At 41.2% G+C, this 18,466-nt stretch overlaps 1 protein-coding gene across 16 annotated transcripts in view; it reads left to right on the top strand.

The window, feature by feature from the left end:
- SOX6 (SRY-box transcription factor 6) overlaps positions 1 to 18,466 on the top strand; it is a 666,111-nt gene that overhangs the window by 639,143 nt on the left and 8,502 nt on the right. For 13 of the 16 annotated variants that reach the window (XM_062196439.1, XM_062196440.1, XM_062196435.1 and 10 more), the window contains 2 exons: positions 5,152 to 5,385; positions 7,897 to 8,113. In XM_062196439.1, coding sequence (XP_062052423.1) covers positions 5,152 to 5,385; positions 7,897 to 8,113 — 451 coding nt within the window. The remainder of the gene's footprint in view (positions 1 to 5,151; positions 5,386 to 7,896; positions 8,114 to 18,466) is intronic. The other 3 variants (XM_062196441.1, XM_062196442.1, XM_062196447.1) reach the window with 1 other exon arrangement.

Consider the following 18,466-nt stretch of genomic DNA (forward strand, 5'->3'; position numbering starts at 1 on the left):
TTTGTGTCTTCTCTTTAAATCATTCAAATCACAACTTCCTAAGGAGGTCTTTGTCTTGACAGTTTCTATTTTTTCTCTAGTTTAACTGTCTTTGTCTAACTGAACATTCGCCTATACATAAACTGGGGTTTGGGAGATGAAGGGTGAATTGCCTCATCTGAGCCTCCGAGGGGTAGTTGTACACACCAGGAATGCTGGGTACACATGCACTGTGCTCTCCCTCGGTGTCTAGTCGGGGGCTTTTGACCTACTGGCCTTTCAGTAACTGTCCGTTGGGACTGCCGTATCCTATTATTAAAGACTCTTAGGTCAACTGGAAAGCAGTCATCTCCAGGTACGCAGCTATAGGTTTAGGCTTCTTCCAACAGCTTTCTGTGAGAAATTGTTCTTGAACTCACACATGATTTCTCTTCTATTAAAAGGAAAAGAAGCTGCCTCATAGGATGATGTGTTGTTCCCCAGGACAATTCAATTCCAGAATTTTGATAGAATCATGGCTACTTAAGAACAAAATACTTTTTTTTCTCCTTTACAGTAAATGATGTTTTTCCAAAAATGTATGGAACAGTATGAAATCAAGTTTGATATGTAGTTTTTTTAATGTTAATTATAATAGAAAGTAAATTTTCAGTATCAAATGTACAGATTAATATCATCCTGTCAGAAAACAATCTGTAGTATGCTGTAGAATTTTCTTTGTCTGTTTTAAAGGACTCAAAAATATACAATTTTATTTTTAGATTTTTGAATTTATATACACTTATATGATCATGATATTTCTACTGCTGAGATAATTCTCACTTCGTGTTAAGTAGCAAAGTTTAGGGAATTGTAGGGGTACTTTCTAAGTATTATTTTGATTTTTGTGGCACTTATGCCTTCTTAAAATTTGACACTGAACCAAATTCTTCTGCATTCAAGCAATAGATAAGTTGTCAGCTTTTGATGAATAAAGAAGAAATAGAGGGCTGGCGCCGCAGCTCACTAGGCTAATCCTCCACTTGCGGCGCCGGCACTCAGGGTTCTAGTCCCGGTTGTGGCGCCAGTTCTGTCCCGGTTGCTCCTCAACCAGTCCAGCTCTCTGCTGTGGTCCGGGAAGGCAGTGGAGGATGGCCCAAATGCTTGGCCCTGCACCTGCATGGGAGACCAGGAGGAAGCACCTGGCTCCTGGCTTCAGATCAGCACAGCGAGCTGGCCGTAGTGGCCATTTCGGGGGTGAATCTTTCTCTCTGTCTCTTTCTCTCTCTCTCTCTCACTGTCTAACTCTGCCTGTCAAAAAAGAAAAGAAAAAGAAAAAAAAAAGAAGAAATAGAGAATGTTTTCTATCAGAAGATTCAGTTCAGGAAATATATGTTGAAAAAGCATCTTTCTGCATAGTATTCATCTGGACTCTTCCTTAATTTCCACAGAGGTTATATATGACATGCTCACCACACAAAGACAGGATAGAAGAAACCCTCAACATGTCTTAGCAGGGTATTTGTAGTGTACAACCTCGTATTTCCTATATCACACCCAAGTGTTAACTCTGGCATTGTAAGTCTAGTAAAGGAAGATGGAGTCCCTTTACAGGCTGTTAGTAATGATTATCAGGGCAAGAGTGAGAGACCATCCTCACAAGCAAGGTTGTTTTGTTATTGTTTTTCATCAACTGGACATGATTTGCGTAGTCATAAGGTAGCCTTAGAATACTATAAGTTTGGCAAATAGTGAATAACTAAAAATAAGAAGAAAAGAAAAACATCTGTCCAAGTTATGATTTTGCAAATGGATCTCTCCATTATGAATTTCTGTCATATTAGAAATCACTGCTAGAAATATGTCTGATTGGATACAAGGTATAATTTGAAGGTGTGTTTAAATTTTAGTATTTCTGGGTAAGTTTTTCTTACCAAACCCTGGTTCATTTTATACAACATTCACAATTTAGCTCCTCCTTCATTTCTCAGGAAAAAAAAAGACATGCACAACTCCCTTTCTTACTTCATATTTTTACTTCTTCACATATTTTATTTCAAACATATTTTTTGAATTTCTCAGTTTCTAGAAGCATTCCTTGTGAATCCTGCAGACAGGCTGTGTGATTAATTCAGTGTCAGTGTCTTGTAGAAAATATGTGTGGGAGGGAAAGGGGAAAGATCAGTGCATGGCAGTTCATGGAGGTGGGACCTGATCTCTGTTTCTTAAAAGAAATGGAAATTTGGGGCCAGCATTGTGGTGTAACAGGTAAAACTGCTGAGAGTGACACCGGCATCCCATATGGTCACCGGTTCGTGTCCCAGCTGCTCCACTCTGATCCTGCTGCCTGCTAATATGCCTGGGAAAGCAGTTGATGGCTCAAGTGTTTGTGCCCCTGCACCCATGTGGGAGACCTGGAAGTAGCTCCTGTATCCTGGCTTTGCCTGAGCCCAGCCCTAGCCATTGTGGCTATTTGTGGAGTGAACCAGCAGATGGAAAACCTCTCTCTCTCTCTCTCTCTCTCTCTCTCTCTCTCTGTAACTCAGACTTTCAAATAATTTAATCTTTTTTTGTTTTTTAAAAAGTGGAATTTAGAAAAGCAGAGAAAGTAGGAAGGAAATGCTAAGATTGCAGTATAATGACAAATTTATGTTTGGCTTGGCTTGTCTGGGAGGATCAGTTGGTATGGAGTAGATGATCTAGAATGTTTTTCTATACTAAAACTGAGTCTAAAAATCCACCGAGATCTATAGGAGGTAAATAAGAAAGAAATGGAAACTGATTTTTGCTAGAGATGGAGAGAAAGTTGCAACAGTGAAAGCGGATCTCAAATGTTAATCACCTGTGGCATAGCAGTTAACTTAGAATAATACTGAAATGTTTTTGCATTTGACAGTCTCCACAAACCTGTCTCCTTTTATGTGTATGCATGCCAGTATATAAATTGCTGAATCCATGTCAGTTGTAAACTAATGGCACTGAGGGCATCATAAATTACCATGGTGATCCTCAGGAGAAGACACTGTCGTATCTGAATGAGTATTTCACTTCCAGAGTAATGTATGCCTTCATCTGGCCCAGCAGTCAGCATATTGCCCTATGTTGATGGATATTGTCAGCTGGAAGCTACACTACATTTCACTGCACAATAAACATGGCTGTCAAACCCATATAAAGTGAAATCAATTTATCCTGTATGGTCAGTGCATTTTAAATGAAATTAATGTACTGTGGGTATGGTGGCAAAAAGGTAGCATATTAGTTATGCATCTCAGGATCTGAGCATTCTCCTGTAAGGGATCATTCTGTCTAGTAGGTCTGAAAGAAGGGTGGTTTATAAAATGTGCTATTTCTGCACGATTCCCAGAAAACGGCCTCTCTGCCCTCCTTCATGCATAGAAAAAAATTTCACAATATTAGCCAATTCTATCCTTTTATCTTGTCTTTTGTTTGCAGTAAATGATGATGGTATTCGCAAAATAATAGTGTGCTTTAATGTTCTAATTTGTTACTGTCTTTGGAGCACACAAATCTGTACTTAATCAAGGTATCTAGAAAAGCAGTACAAGGGCCAGAGATTGAGTGGGTCATGTTGTTCTTGTTTAGTAACTTCACTGAGATGATTTACTTTTTTCCAGAAAATATAAATGTTGGTTCTAATGTATATATTACTTCTAAATTTTGGGCACAGACTTTACTATTTCTGCAGGAGAATCCTTGGCCAAGGCCATCAGTCCGACCACTTTGCATTAGCTATAGAAGTTCTCAGTTGAGAGGGAGATTTTCAGTAGTTGCCTCATAGCAAAGCAAATATCCATGTGTCACACTGGTCGGGTCCATAAGAATAAACAAGAACTTCATTCATTCATTCACTCACTCAGTACCTTATGCCAATTGAAATTCTGTGGACTCCAGATATTTACTGAATCTTAGGAGGACTCAGCCCCTGCCCTCTCCTCAAGGAGCTCCCAATTTAGTGTGTTACTGAAGTCAGCGCTCCAGGAGCTGTAAAACAGCAGGAATTTAGACATTGTCTCATAGGGAAGTGTTAAAGAAGTACCCTTGGAAAACAGAAAAATATATCATGGCCCATGAAATGAATATCTCATGTGCATATATGAGTTGGAAATGGAACTATCTTTTACTTAATGAATATTTATTGAGTGTCTATTATGTGGGAAATCCTAGGGATACAAGAATAAGTACAACATAAACACTGACTTCAGGGATCTCACCTTCCTGGGAATGAAGAGAAAAGATCGGAGGGAACTAGTGACATGAACGATTCATTACTCTGGGGCATGTAGCCTGAAAGCGAAGGGATGAGTTCAGCCCAGAGCATCATTGCAAATATGGCTCTTTTAGCCTGAATTTCCCTTCCCGTCTGTCTCCCTCGCCCCCCTCCCCTGCTGATTCCCATTCATAGATGTCATGTCTCCAGGAAGCAGTAGTTGCCCACCTTATCTGGCGATTTCTTGGTACCTGTTAACTTCAGTATCACAGCACTTACCGCACCCTCTGTTAGAACTGTCCATCCCTCTCCTGAACTGTGAGCTCCTCAGAAACAAGAGCTGCTTTATTCACATCTGTATCCCTGGAGCCTGGCAGGAAGCTTAGCTCATAGTACTTGTGCAGTTAATATTTCCCATCAAATTCATTCATTCTTTCTTGAAAAATACCAACATATGAATAGGACTTGAAAGATGAGTGGATTTCACATGAAGGGTGAAGGATCTTCATGAAGTGAGAAGAGCACAAGCCAGAGCACAACGCGGTGGAAAATAATTCTATTTGCAGGGGTGGGGGTGCAGACGGGGAGAACATAGCATTTGAAGTGGCTATAACTTTTGTCAAGTGAGGTTAAAATGATAAATAAAAAGGAGGAATTTGAAAGAATCCCAGCAGGAAAATTTACCACAAGATAATGTGTCATTATTTTATCATCCCCTAGAATTGATTGGAGTAAATATAGTAGGTGAATAAAAAACATGCAAATGTAATTCTGCCCACACATCTGAGGGTCACATCAGATGGGCCTATAGAATTGTCATTTAAAATTGTCTTCTGCTTCCAAGAGGTCACTTAGAAAAGAAGGGCCTAGAGAAGACAGCAGAACCAGGCGGCAAGCTGTGTTCTGTTATCCACATAATAATGCTTTGCATCCGTCTTGTTCTTCCTGCCCTGACATTCCAGGAAGTAAAGCAATGAATGGCTCTGCAGCTAAACTACAGCAGTATTATTGTTGGCCAACAGGAGGTGCCACTGTGGCTGAAGCCCGAGTCTACAGGGATGCCCGCGGCCGTGCCAGCAGCGAGCCACACATCAAGCGACCAATGAATGCATTCATGGTTTGGGCGAAGGATGAGAGGAGGAAAATCCTTCAGGCCTTCCCCGACATGCATAACTCCAACATTAGCAAAATCTTAGGTGAGTGCAGCTGATGCTGATCTTCTGCCCCGGGGGGAGGGGGTGTTGCAGATGTGGAAGGCAGGGGTGGAAACGAAGGAGGCTCTCAAGGCAGATTGGCTTGGGCAAAGGCCGATGAAGCTTGGCCAGCTGCTCCAGGAGCCCTTGTCATCATGTCTGTTTCTCCCACCACACAGCGTGGCATTCGCTTTAGGAGTTATCGCACCCAGGAGGGCAGGTGGCTAAAATCTTATTTTAGAGACAAACTATTTATAGTGTGTGTTAATACTGTGAATTTAGCGACTCTTGAGAGTTCCCATTGCTAAACAGGAATCAGAGACAAACCTCATCTCCTGTTCTTAGTCTACTTAAATCCCGAAGTTACTTTGAAGCCTTGGGAACACTCACAGACCCCACAGTTTTCTGCTTTGGTGTGACTGGGTTTGTATGTCTCACTGAAAGAATACCTCAAGGACTAAGGATGAACCCCGAAATGGTGTGAAATTCACGGGATATGGAGCAGTGCCTCTAATGATAATCAGTTTAAAACTTGCAGCATAAAGCTACATGTGCTTTAATAAGATATGACTAGTTCAAATTTCATAGCAGTGAGTTGAACACATAGACCACAGGGCAGAGACCCATTTTGTGGTAAATTGGCAGAGTGGTTCCCCTGTTTCTCAGGATTAAACTCAAGCCTTGTTCTATTAGTGTAAAGCTTGCCTCGTACAGATTATACAGTTTGGAATTATTGTGCTCAACATATTGAACATATTTTATTCAACATGCAGCATTACAGTCAACATGTTTCCTCTTTAAAGAGAAAAAACACAGAAGGCACTGTTCTATTTAAGCTGTCATGATGTGACAAAATCTCAAAAGGAGCTGTTTAAGAAGCTGAAAAACGTTAGAGACTTAAACTGTGGTTTTAATTTTTTAAATAAAAGCAATAAATATTTAACCTGAATAAATATCAACGATCTGGACATACACAAATACACATGTTGTGTCGCTGTATAAATAATTTAACTTGATTCTGAGGCATTTTGAAGCAGTGACCTCTAAGAAAATTTGAAACATACGTGAGATCAAGTAGTGGTGAAATGTTAAAATACACATTTTTGTTTTGTTTTTTTCCTTTTGACTTTCAAACTTCAAGGTGGAGACTAAATCTCATTACAATTAAGTGGGATCTTATTGTTAGGGTTTCTGAGACACACACAGGGATCAGCCTCAAATGCTCCTAATGGACATTTAAAAAAAATACGAAAACATAAAATCAATGCTTCCCTGGCCTTAGAGTTTGATATTTCATTGAGATTTTCATAGTTTTCCTGCCGTTTCAGTGGCAATGTGAGTAAGCTTTCAGATGGACACAGAGCCTCTCTGTTTGCATTTTGGCAATGGTGGGAATCCATACTATTGGTGTGCATCCTGCAAAAAATACACTGGGGGTATAGTAACTATATTCATTAAAATGTAAACTTTGAAACACCAGCAGTTGCAGGGTAGCAAGAATCCTGTGGTCACTGGGGTTTTAGGCTGCTGGGAGCCAGGGGGACACAGAGAAGCCTGTGTGCATGGAGCTTCTACACAACAACCAGGAAAGAACAGGGATTGATGTGCTATTAAAGCAGACCAGGATATTGCTGGCTACAGAGAATATTTGCACAACTTTTCCATTTGTTTATGTATGAAAAAATCTCCACTGAAGAATAGCTAACGTCCAGTCCGCACAGCTGTTACCGCTTTCTTCAGCAGCAAGACACAAAAATGCAATTTGATACATGTAAAAAACACATCCCTTTTTCGTCAAGTGTTTAGATCGTTCTTTATAAACAATATTGGAGAAGGGAATACTTTGCCTTCTTCCTGTGTAAACCGTATTAAAAATTTTTGTACTTTTATTGGTACAGCTTTGAATGAGCGTTTATAGTACTTGAAAATGGTATATATAATTCCAACTGTACCTTCCGGTTCTAAAGCTCTAACTTCTTAAGTAAGTTTGGGTTTTTTAATTACCCTAGGCCAGGGGAGATGGTGTGCACAGTAGATTTTTTAAGTGGAAGGGCATCCACCTCTGCTGACATCTTATCAAAGGATAGCTTTGCTAAATGTACTTGGAGTGTGGAAGAAGTCTGAACTGTTGGTACGAAGAACTTTGCCTCAGAATCCTACCATACTCACAAGTATGCTTGGGAAGGGTAGGCTTTTAACTGTTCAAGAGAGAAGCAGATGGACAGCAACGACCTTGGTGTGGGAGATGATCTTTAAGCAGCAGAGATGTAGTTTGAAACCTTAAAGTAGCATCAGGCTTAGTTATTTGGAGAAAGTAATACAATAAGTGTATTCCATACAATATTGTCCTTTGTTTTATAGTCTAAAACACTATTGGGAGGCTCAGTGGTCTGTGATAACAGGAGCTACCCAGGGTAGAAGTGAGTGAAGTGGTGGAAAGATGTATCCAGTCCTATTTTCCTGGAATATGTTGCCTTGACCACTTGGGTTCTTAAGACTATTTTTCACATCTAGGATCTCGCTGGAAATCCATGTCCAACCAGGAGAAGCAACCATACTATGAAGAGCAGGCCCGGCTAAGCAAGATCCACTTAGAGAAGTACCCAAACTACAAATACAAACCCCGACCGAAGCGCACCTGCATTGTGGACGGCAAGAAGCTCCGGATTGGGGAGTACAAGCAACTGATGAGGTCTCGGAGACAGGAGATGAGGCAGTTCTTCACCGTGGGGTAAGCGCTCCTGGATTCAGCCACCTGGGCGTTGCTTTCCTAGGACAAGAGCACAGCATGGCCCCTGGCAGTGTTGGGGAAGCCGATCAGGGAAGGCAGGAGGATGCAGCATGCTGAAGGGGCTTGGCCATTGTCATCTCTGCTGTGTCACAAGCACACAGATGAAAACAGACCGGCAGTGGCTCACTCCCAGCTCATCACCCTTTCCATTGTCTCCCAAAGGGCTCTAAGATACTCGGTGCCCACACACAGAGTTTGTGGTAGTTTATTTAAACAGACACACAGGGAGAAAAAAAATAGAAACTAACTTTAAGAAATCCCCAGAAGCTTTCCAGCTTCTCTGGGTGGTGCTTCTGACTGTAATCACAATAGTCTGCTTTTGTTGTGGGATCTACCACAAGATAATTGGCCTTGACATTGGTTAGAGGATCTCATTTTTGGCATGAGATCCAGAACTCCTGTTGCAGTAAATTATGCTGTGGTGGAAGCAGTAACAATGTGGATTTTCTTGTTTAAATCAGAAACTAGACATGTTTTTGATATCTTCAAGTCTGATTTCATGTCATTTTGTTTAAAAATTAGGTAATAGATTTCTGGTATAAATTTCGACTTGGCTGACTGACTGTCTGCATTCACAAGAGTCTCCCTATGACCACAGTAGTCAGGATAAGTGGGGAGGCAGATGCTGTAGATTCCAGCACACTCAGACCTAGAAGCTCAGAGGCTTGGGAGCCAGGGCACCACTCTGGAGGCAAGACCTGAAGCAACTGGAAGCCAGTTGGGAAAAGGCTTAAGAGGGAGAAGTGCAGAAAGCGCCATGGAAGCTGCATTCACTGCTGTCTTGAAGGAGGCTTGAGGAGCTATGCTGTGCCAGGGAAAAAGAAAGCTTTACTTAATGGTAGAAAAAAAAATACCTAAAGGAGAAGTACAGAGCTGTTTATTTCTGAGGACGTGCAATAGGTAACCCCATTGGGATTAAAAGTTGGTTTCAGAAGCACATGTTTAAAAGTATAAAATTAATTTGATATAGTAAATTGTCAGAATTCAAAAAAGACAATGAGAATAGTCTAAATCCTGTAACTGCAATACGCCAGTGTTTGGGGAAGGATCATGGCCTTTGGGGTTGATACTGAGGCTCAGATATTGACTGTGCCACCAACCTGGGCAAGTTATTTCATCTCTTTTCTGTTTTCTCACTTGTGAAATAAAACAAATAATAGTACCCATCTTATACAATTGTTGAGGAGATTCAATGAGGCAATTTTTAAGAAGATTTATTTATTTATATTTGAAAGTCAGAGAGAGAGGGAGAGAGAGAGTGTGCTAGCTTCCATCCTCTAGTTCATCCTCCAGTAGGCTACAATGGCCGGGGCCGGGCTAGGCAGAATCCAAGAGCCAGAAGCTTCATCAGAGTCTCCCACATGGGTGTCAGGGGCCCAGACACTTGGGCCATCTTCTGCTGCTTTTCCCAGTCCATTAGCAGGGAGCTGGATCAGAAGTGGAGCAGCCAGGACTAGCCTTGCACAGATGCCCATATGGGATGCTGGTGTCACAGGCAGTGGCTTTTTTTTTTTTTTTTTTTTTTGGACAGGCAGAGTGGACAGTGAGAGAGAGAGACAGAGAGAAAGGTCTTCCTTTGCCATTGGTTCACCCTCTATTGGCTGCCATGGCCGGCGCACCGTGCTGATCTGAAGGCAGGAGCCAGGTACTTATCCTGGTCTCCCATGAGGTGCAGGGCCCAAGGACTTGGGCCATCCTCCACTGCCTTCCCAGGCCACAGCAGAGAGCTGGCCTGGAAGAGGGGCAACTGGGACAGATCTGGCACCCTGACGGGACTAGAACCCGGTGTGCTGGCGCCGCAAGGCGGAGGATTAGCCTATTGAGCCGGGGCACCGGCCTTCAGGCAGTGGCTTTAACCACTATGCCACAATGTCATCCCTGAGGCAATGTTTTTAAAAAGTACATCATACAGTGCTTAGCACAATATCAATGAAGGTGAACTGTAGCATTATCATCACTATTTAATTTGTATTGAGTATATCACTGTAATCATTACTATCATTAATATCACTACTATTTAACATATATTTAATACATATCACAGTAAGACCATAAGTTTCATCACACTAGATAATCATTGAATTTCTTTATACTATGCAAAGTTTAGAGAGGTAAGGAGGGACTTAAACCACTTTATTATCCAAAAATCCCAATATATTAATGAATGAAGACATGCAAAAATAAGGTTATCAAATTCTTCTACATTATAAATGTTTGCATTTTTCAAAACAATGTTTTCAAACCAAAATCTTCAATGGAATAGAACTGAACTACACAGTGGTTAGAAGATTTATGAAACATACCAACTCATGGTGTCCTTTAGGTAGCATATTCCCAGTTACAAAATACAGATTTCAGACCTTGATAAACATATTATTTAAATGTTGATAGTGTATCTCTTAGATGGTGTATAGTATCTCTTGAAAAAATAATAAAAATTTTAAATTTGAGGTCTTCAGTGATCCCTGGCCTTTCCTGAGTCATTTCCCCTATGTGCAGTGATACACGAGTCTCTGTCACTATAGTCTGGAAGCTATCAAAGGTATTGTTTCAGATCCCTGATACATGTTTCAAAATGTGAGTTATGATAATACTATTTACCTTAATGTCTTTTACTAAAAGTTTCATTAAAATATCTATGGATCAAAATGCCTCAACACATACCACTATGTGTAAAATAAAATTTTAAAAAACCCACTAAAACAGCTTAATAACATCTACCATTTAGGGGGGTGTATTTTTTAATTGTTATTAATATGAAGAGAACAAATTTCATCTATTTCATAGATACAGTTCTAAGAAGACAACCATACTTTCCTCCCTCCCCTCCCGCTCCCTGCACTAATCGTAATATTCAACAAGTAGAAAGTAGGAAGACCACAGTTCCGCAGGAGTGTAAACAAGGGCTAAAAATGACAATCCTACCACAAGATGTCCCCTTTGAGTGTTTAGTGCATGCTAGACGTTTCAGATATCAAAGTAACAATCCTCTAAATACAATGAGGCAATTGAATTTTAGAGAGGTCCTGTGGCTCCTGAAGGTGAGAGAGAGCAAAGGTTCAAGTTCAGGCCTTGGCCTCCATCGTTCGGAACAACTAAGGGACTGTCCTTAGCATGCTTCCTCAGAATACACCTCATAGCCATGCCCTGACACTACACCACCTGAGCAGAAAAGGACTCTTACCTAAAAAATGAAGTCATTGGTTGTGAAATTTGGATACTAAGAATACTATTCTGGTAGCGTGAGAGAGTGAGAGAGTGCTTCGTGGAAGGATCGCTCCAGACTGTGGAAAGTGGATTCCGAGGGCTGCACGCACCCAGCATATCTGACTCCTGACTCTGCAGCTCTGAGCATTTTCCTCTGGTCAGCTCTGGTAATACTTACAGCACAAAGCCAGGTGTTGTTTCGCTTGCAGATTTGCATTCTCTTCTAAGTAGTTGTATTTGATGGATTATGAACTCCCAGAGGTCCCTCTTTGGAAATTGATCTTTGTTAGATGTGCGGTTATTACAAGGGGAGTGGAGAGAAAAACAACAAAAAGTTCTGATTGTTATTGACTTCCTGATGGGATGGGATGAGATCAATTTTTATAGCTGATTTGGAAAAGGCGTGAGTAACTTTTAAGCCAATAAAACTGCATGTATTACTCAACCTTCTCGTGCGTTTTACTGACTCCACAGCTGTAGCTGATGAGTTAGACTTTTTTCTTAGTTGTTTCGAGATGAATTTATCAATAATATAGAAAGGACTATAGTTAGCTCTTATCTTGGATTTAACCCCTTCCATTGGTAGATGAAGTATCAGAGTTTTGTAATAACCCTGATGGATACCACTATTATATAGAAAAACAATATTCATTAGAGTACAGGTAACTACAATGATGTCTTTTCCCAAATGTACTTTCTTTTATTTGGGAACTTATCCACTAGTTTGCCTGTGAATTAAAAGAATTGTGCAGGTACTTTAAAATGTTAAATGTTGGGCTATCTTTTAAGCAATAACAATGGAGATTCATGATTATGAAAGACTGTGTACTATGTACTGTGTTGAATTACAGAGATCATTGCAAATACACCAGAGCTATAAGATACACAATATCATCCCCACTACAGGGTTGAAAATGTAATGTTCAGAGATGTTGAATATTTTGTCCAGGGCCACACAGCTAGTAAATGGCAGAACTAAAATTTAAACCAGGCTTATGTGACTATGAAGTGTATGCCTTTGTTTTCCCATTACACATACCTTTCAGCTAGAGACAACACGTTGTTTAGAGACTGTACAGTGTAGTGGTTGAGAGTGTCACTTCTGGGCTCGTCCAGCTTGCACACGAGATGTGCTTTCTTGCTATGGGAACGAGTGCATATTACTCTTCATTCCTCCAAACTCCCCGATTTCCCATGGGAAATTTATTTAAACTCTCTGTATCTCAGTTTTCTTGTATGTAGAATGAGAATGACAATAATACCAGTGACATAAGACCCCTATGAAGATTGAATAATTTATATGCAAAGTGGTTAGAATAGTGTCTGGCACATGGTAAGGCCTAAATTAGAATAAATATTATTCTAGAAAAATAACGCTGTGTGCCAAGTGGATATGAGAGTACTTCAAAAGGTTTATAGAACAATGGAATTAAAAGGTAAGTTCATTTTGACGCAAACAAAATTTGAAATCCATGTAGCTTTTTCATAATATGCATTTTCCACAAACTTTTTGAAATACTGTCATATTATTTTCTAAAACTTTGTGCTATTAGTGATTTGAGCATCTGCCATTTTGATCTTAATACTAAAGAGGTTGAATTAAACCTATAAGATGCTTACAAATATAACATAGATACACTAACCACCATACACTCATACAACAGGGTACGTTAGCATACACTAACCAAACTGTTCTCAGTATTGTCCCTCTGTGAAGAAGCTGGACCAGAACCCCCAGTAGGTTGCTGTTGTTTCCATTCCTTCCTGCAATAAAGCTACAGACATGTGAAATAAACTCTGAGCCTTCGTAGATTATGTAAAGGTCTGAAGGATCAGAAAGCAATGGGGCCTTGCCAACATATCTACGTCGGCCCTGTGCAATATACAAAGTTAGCCTGTACTCCAGACATTGTCTTGTGACTTGGAACCCATGCAGCAACTCTGGGCTCACCAGCTGAGCCCTCATGGCCTGGGAGAGTTCTTACCTATTTCTATTTATACCCGTTTTGTACATGTACTTTTATAAGCATCTGTGACTTTGTTCTGATGTGCACGTCCATTGTTTGTAAAACCCAACATCTGGCAGCTACTCCTGTTAGTGAAATCTGCAGTGTTTGAATTTTAACTTTGAAATTGATCAGTAAAGGAAGCAAAAATGCTTTTTAGGAAAGTAATTCCTCATAGGCAAAGATTGAGCCTGCTGGCTAGATTCTTCATTTTGTTTATTGATTAGTCAGTCAATTGGTAAGGGCCTGTTTGAAACCAGCTAGGTGTCCAGCACTGTACTAAATTAGGATAGCACATGAGGAATCATTTCTATACATTTAAGCTTTCAGAGAATGATAAGCCAGACATACATGGATACAGTTGGATAACCCAGACACATATATGAATATATTAGCAAATAATAGTTACAAACATACACACATGGAACACGTAACATATTAATGTATGTAACATATAGTGAACTACTGATCTTGATTTTGTAGACAAGAAAGTAAAGCTCAGAGGAAGAGAGAATACTGTGCATCAGGACCTACCAATCACAGGGCATCCTTGAAGGTTTAGGTAGATTTAGGTAGGTCAGGCTGGTAGAAAGCTGATTCTTGTGTAATATAAAGGAGAGCATGAGCATTTGGGGGAAATATGGAAATGTTCAATAATGGAAAAGAAGGCCAACCTAGAATTCTCCCAGCAGTGAAGAAAATCTAAGGTAGGCAGGATGGAGCAGGAGCCTAGAAAGCCAGGATTCTTCAACTTGCAGTTAGCTATGCTCACTTACGTTCTTAGTTTCTTCTTATGCTGATCATAACGATGATATTACAAGATCATTGTGACAGCAAGCTTATGATTCTCTATCCTAAGAATCAGTCATAACTTAGAAGGGGCCTCAGATATTACACACTTCAAGCAGCCAACCATAGTAGATATCCTCTCTTTTCATTTATTTTTTAAAGATGTATTTATTTATTTGAAAGTCGAAGTTACACAGAGAGAGAAGGAGAGGGAGAGAGAGGAGAGGGAGAGATAGAGAGAGGTCTTCCATCCGCTGGTTCACTCAGATGGCTGCAACAACCAGAGCTGCACTGATCTGAAGCCAGGAACCAGGAGCTTCCTCTGGGTCTCCCACATGGGTGCAGGGGCCCAAGGACTTGGGCCATCTTCTACTGCTTTCCCAGGCCATAGCAGAGAGCTGGATTGGAAGTGGAGCAATTGGGACTCGAACTGGCACCCATATGGGATGCTGGCACTGCAGGTGGTGGCTTTACCCGCTACGCCACAATGCTGGCCTCTTCTTTTTATTTTTTAAACTTTGTATAAAAGGTTTATTTATTTAATTATTTGAAAGGCAGAGAGAGAGAGAGAGAGAGAGAGAGAGAGAGAGAGAGAGAGAGAGATCTTCCATCCACTGGCTTACTTCCCAAATGGCTACAATGGCAGGAGCCTGGAATACCATCTGGGTGTCCCACCTGGGTGGTAGGGGCCAAGCACTTGGGCCATCCTCTGCTGCTTTCAGGCACATTATCCGGGAGCTGTTTTGCAAGAGGAGCAACTAGGACTTGAGTCACTCATATGGGATAGCATAGTTGCAGGCAGTGGCCTAACCCCCTGCGAGCAGGTGTCTTCTCTACATTCCGCTCCAGCTCAGGACGGCTGGTGACCTCAGCACTTTCCATGGGGATTCATTTCTTGGTGGGCCTCCTCCAATGTCAGAAGTTTATTTGCTCTTAACTGAGCCATAATTTATCTTTTTTGTGGATTGGTTCTAATCCTTCTTTAGTCTCCCCTCAAATAAATCTCTCCTATATCTTATGAGGACAAATCCTGCAAAGATGATTATATTCATATCCTTTCTTCATCATTTTCCCTCTCATACATCTAGTCTCACTACATCTTTGCTTCTCTAGGACAGGATTCCTAGGGGTTTTTTTTGTCCGTGCTCTAGAGCTAAGGCAGTGAAGTCATGTCCTCTTGAGGCTTGCTTTCCACAGGTAGAAGTCAGATGATCAATCAGCGCATGAGTCAATCTGTCTGAAAGAGTGCTGAGTCCCTTACAACAAAGTAAGAGAAAGGAGTAGGGAGTTTCAAAGGATAGGATGCTATTTTAAATAGAGTAGCTATGGAAAACTGTACCATGAATGTTTGAGCAAAATCCTTAATAAGTGAGAGAGCAAACTGTGCAGATATCTGGGAGAAGCAGGCAGAGAAAACAGGAACTTCAAAGGTCTTGAGGCAAGATTGTGTTTGGCTTGTTAGAGAAGAAATCAGAAGACCAGATGACAGAAGTGCAGTGAGTAGGTGGAAGTCATAATATATGTCAGAGAAGGGACAGGGAGACACACTGTAAAAGGACATGGCGACTTTGAATTTGTTACTCAATGAGATGGAAAGGCATTGAAGGATGATAAGCAGAAGAGTGCTGTGATATGATTTAGGTTTAGAAAGGATCATTCTGTCTACTATGTCGAGAAGTATGAATGCAAGGTAATGGCCCACAGCAAGGAGGCCAGGCTGTTCCCATTAGCCATGTTAGAGTTGATGGTGGCTTAACAACATTTGTAGGGGTGGAGGTCATAAGAAGTGGATGGATTCTAAATATGCTCCTGGAAGACAACCAAAAGGATTTGCTGATGGATTGAATATACAAATTGTAAGAAATGCAGTTCCTAAGAATTGTCCTGAGCAATTGGAAAGATGAAGCAGTCATTAGGTGTGATCGGGATGGCAATGATCAGAAGGGCAGGTGTGTGAAAGATTGATCAGAAATGGACTTTTACACCTGTAAGTTTGAGGTGGTATTTAGACATCCAAATAAAATAAGTAGTTGTATATTTGAGTCTGGAATTTAGGAGTGAAGTACTAACTGGAGAAATAAAATTGAGAGTTTTTGGTGTGTTGATATTATTAAAAGCCACAGAATTGGACAAAGGTACCAAGGAGATAAATTTAGAAAGAGAAGAGTTAAAGGACTGATCCGTTGGGCACTTTAGAGTTTAGATGTCAGGGAGCTGAGAAAGAAGCAGCATGGGGACTTAGAAGGAGCAGCTAATGAGATGAGAATAAGATGGGGCCAGGAATGTGGCGTAGCAGGTAAAGCCACTGCCAGTGATGCTGGCATCCCAAGTGCGCTCCTCACCAGTTCTTGTCCTGGATGCCCCACTTCCAATCCAGCTCCCTGAGAAAAGCAACAGAGTATGGTCCAAGTGTTTGGGCCCCTGCTACCCATGTGTGAGTCTTGGAACAAGCTCTGGGCTCCTCATTTTGGCCTGGCTCAGCCCTGGCTGTTGCAGTCATCTGGGGAGTGAACCAGGAAATGTTAGATCTCTCTCTTCCCTCTCTCCCTCCCTCTCTGCAACTCTCAGTTTTAAATAAATAAATCAATATTTTTATTAAAAAAGAGAGGTAGACTAGAAGAGCGGATATCTGAGAAGACAAGCAGATAAGATGCTTTAGCAAGGAGCGGAGTGATTAACTGTATCAAACGCTGTTTATGTCATACACCAAGTAAATTGAGGAACAAGAACTAACTTCTGTGTTTAACACCATGGTGATCTGCTCATAAGCTCTGCTTCAGTATAGTGTTGGAAAGATTGAAATGGATTTAAGAAAAAATTCAGTAGAAGAAATGGAGAGAGACAACCTTTCAAAGAGTTTTGCTTTAGAGGAAGTAAGAGAAATGGAGCAGTGTCTGGAAGAAAATCTGAGTCAAGAGAGAATTTTTGTTTTTAAAGTAGGCGTGATTATGACATGTTTGGTGGGAATGATGCAGGAGAGAGTGAAAATTGATGATACAATGGGAGAAACAGCTTTGGGATAGATACCCTTAATAAGTGAGCACAGATAGTTTGAGTGTACAAGCAGAGGGTTTGCCCTTGTATTGGATTATGAGCTGACTCAAAATATAGGAAGGCAGAGAGAGGCACATATAGAGGTAGGTTAGTCAGTGTGACTGTGGACTCTTGTGAAACGTTTCTCCTGATTGCCTCTGATTTCTTCATGCAGTGGAAAGTCAGATCCTCAGAGCCGAGTGGGAAAGGGGGAGAAGAAGATGGACAATGCGGGGGAGCTGAGAAAGTGTGAGGTAGTTGTCGGGAGAGCAGAAGAAACAATGAGCCAGGAACATGTTCTTTATGAAGAATGAGTGGCACCGTAGGCTGGTCTGAAGTTCATGTTCATAAGTGTGTAGACTAGTAAGCAGGCTAGTGTGTTTTCTCCTGCCAGGTTCACCTGTGTAGCCAAACAGATTAGGCAGAGAATTGGCGGAAGCCCTCTCCTGGCAGCCTGTGAGCCAGAGTACTGCTTTATAGTCTGTTGTTGCGGCTGACTCCAAATGGCTCCTGTGGGCCTGCACTCCTGGACAGTCCAGTCCATTACCTTGTGGCCTCCTCGGTGTCCTAGCAGACCCAGAACAGGCCTGCTCTCCGTGAGGGTCACACACACGGTAGTATTTGACTGCCTCCTCCATGTCAGTGTTCTTTCCTAATCTCCTTGATGATCCTATCAAGTCTGTGTGCTCATTCTAATAGTCTAGTTCTTAGATTCGGAGAAGGAGCGTCAGTGGTAATAGTTCCTGTGCAAGTCACACAGCCCGGAACTGGTGGAGCTGGGATTTAAGCCCTAGTCTCTCTGAGAACTGAGCACATAATGAAGCTCTTGTGGTATGCCCCCTAATCTTCCTAGAAGACCTTCCTGGGGCAAAAGTCAGCTGTGTGCAAACATGGAACCTGTAGCAGAGCTGGCCACCTTCCTTTCCTCGGGGTGGGGATTAATCTTTGGGTTCTGACCAACACCATTTTCGACTTCAGCACTAACTGGGGACTTAAAGCAGTTACGTCTCTGCACCACCTAGGATATGCATGTTAGTGTCAGTGTGTGTCACTCCAGGAAGTAATTTATACAAGTGTTTGATTGTTTAATTTTAACATTTTATTACCAACGTAATGCCCAAATACTGTTAAGTACAAAAAGCCCAGTTTAGGAGAGTTTGATTCTGACTCAAAATACTAAGTATTTTTCTGATAGTCTGAGCTTGCCTTTCTCATCCTAGTCTTAATATCGAGTAGAGAACGAGTTTTAACTCCCCAT

This window comes from Lepus europaeus, chromosome 7, assembly GCF_033115175.1.
Source record: "Lepus europaeus isolate LE1 chromosome 7, mLepTim1.pri, whole genome shotgun sequence".
Taxonomy (NCBI): Eukaryota; Metazoa; Chordata; class Mammalia; order Lagomorpha; family Leporidae; genus Lepus; species Lepus europaeus.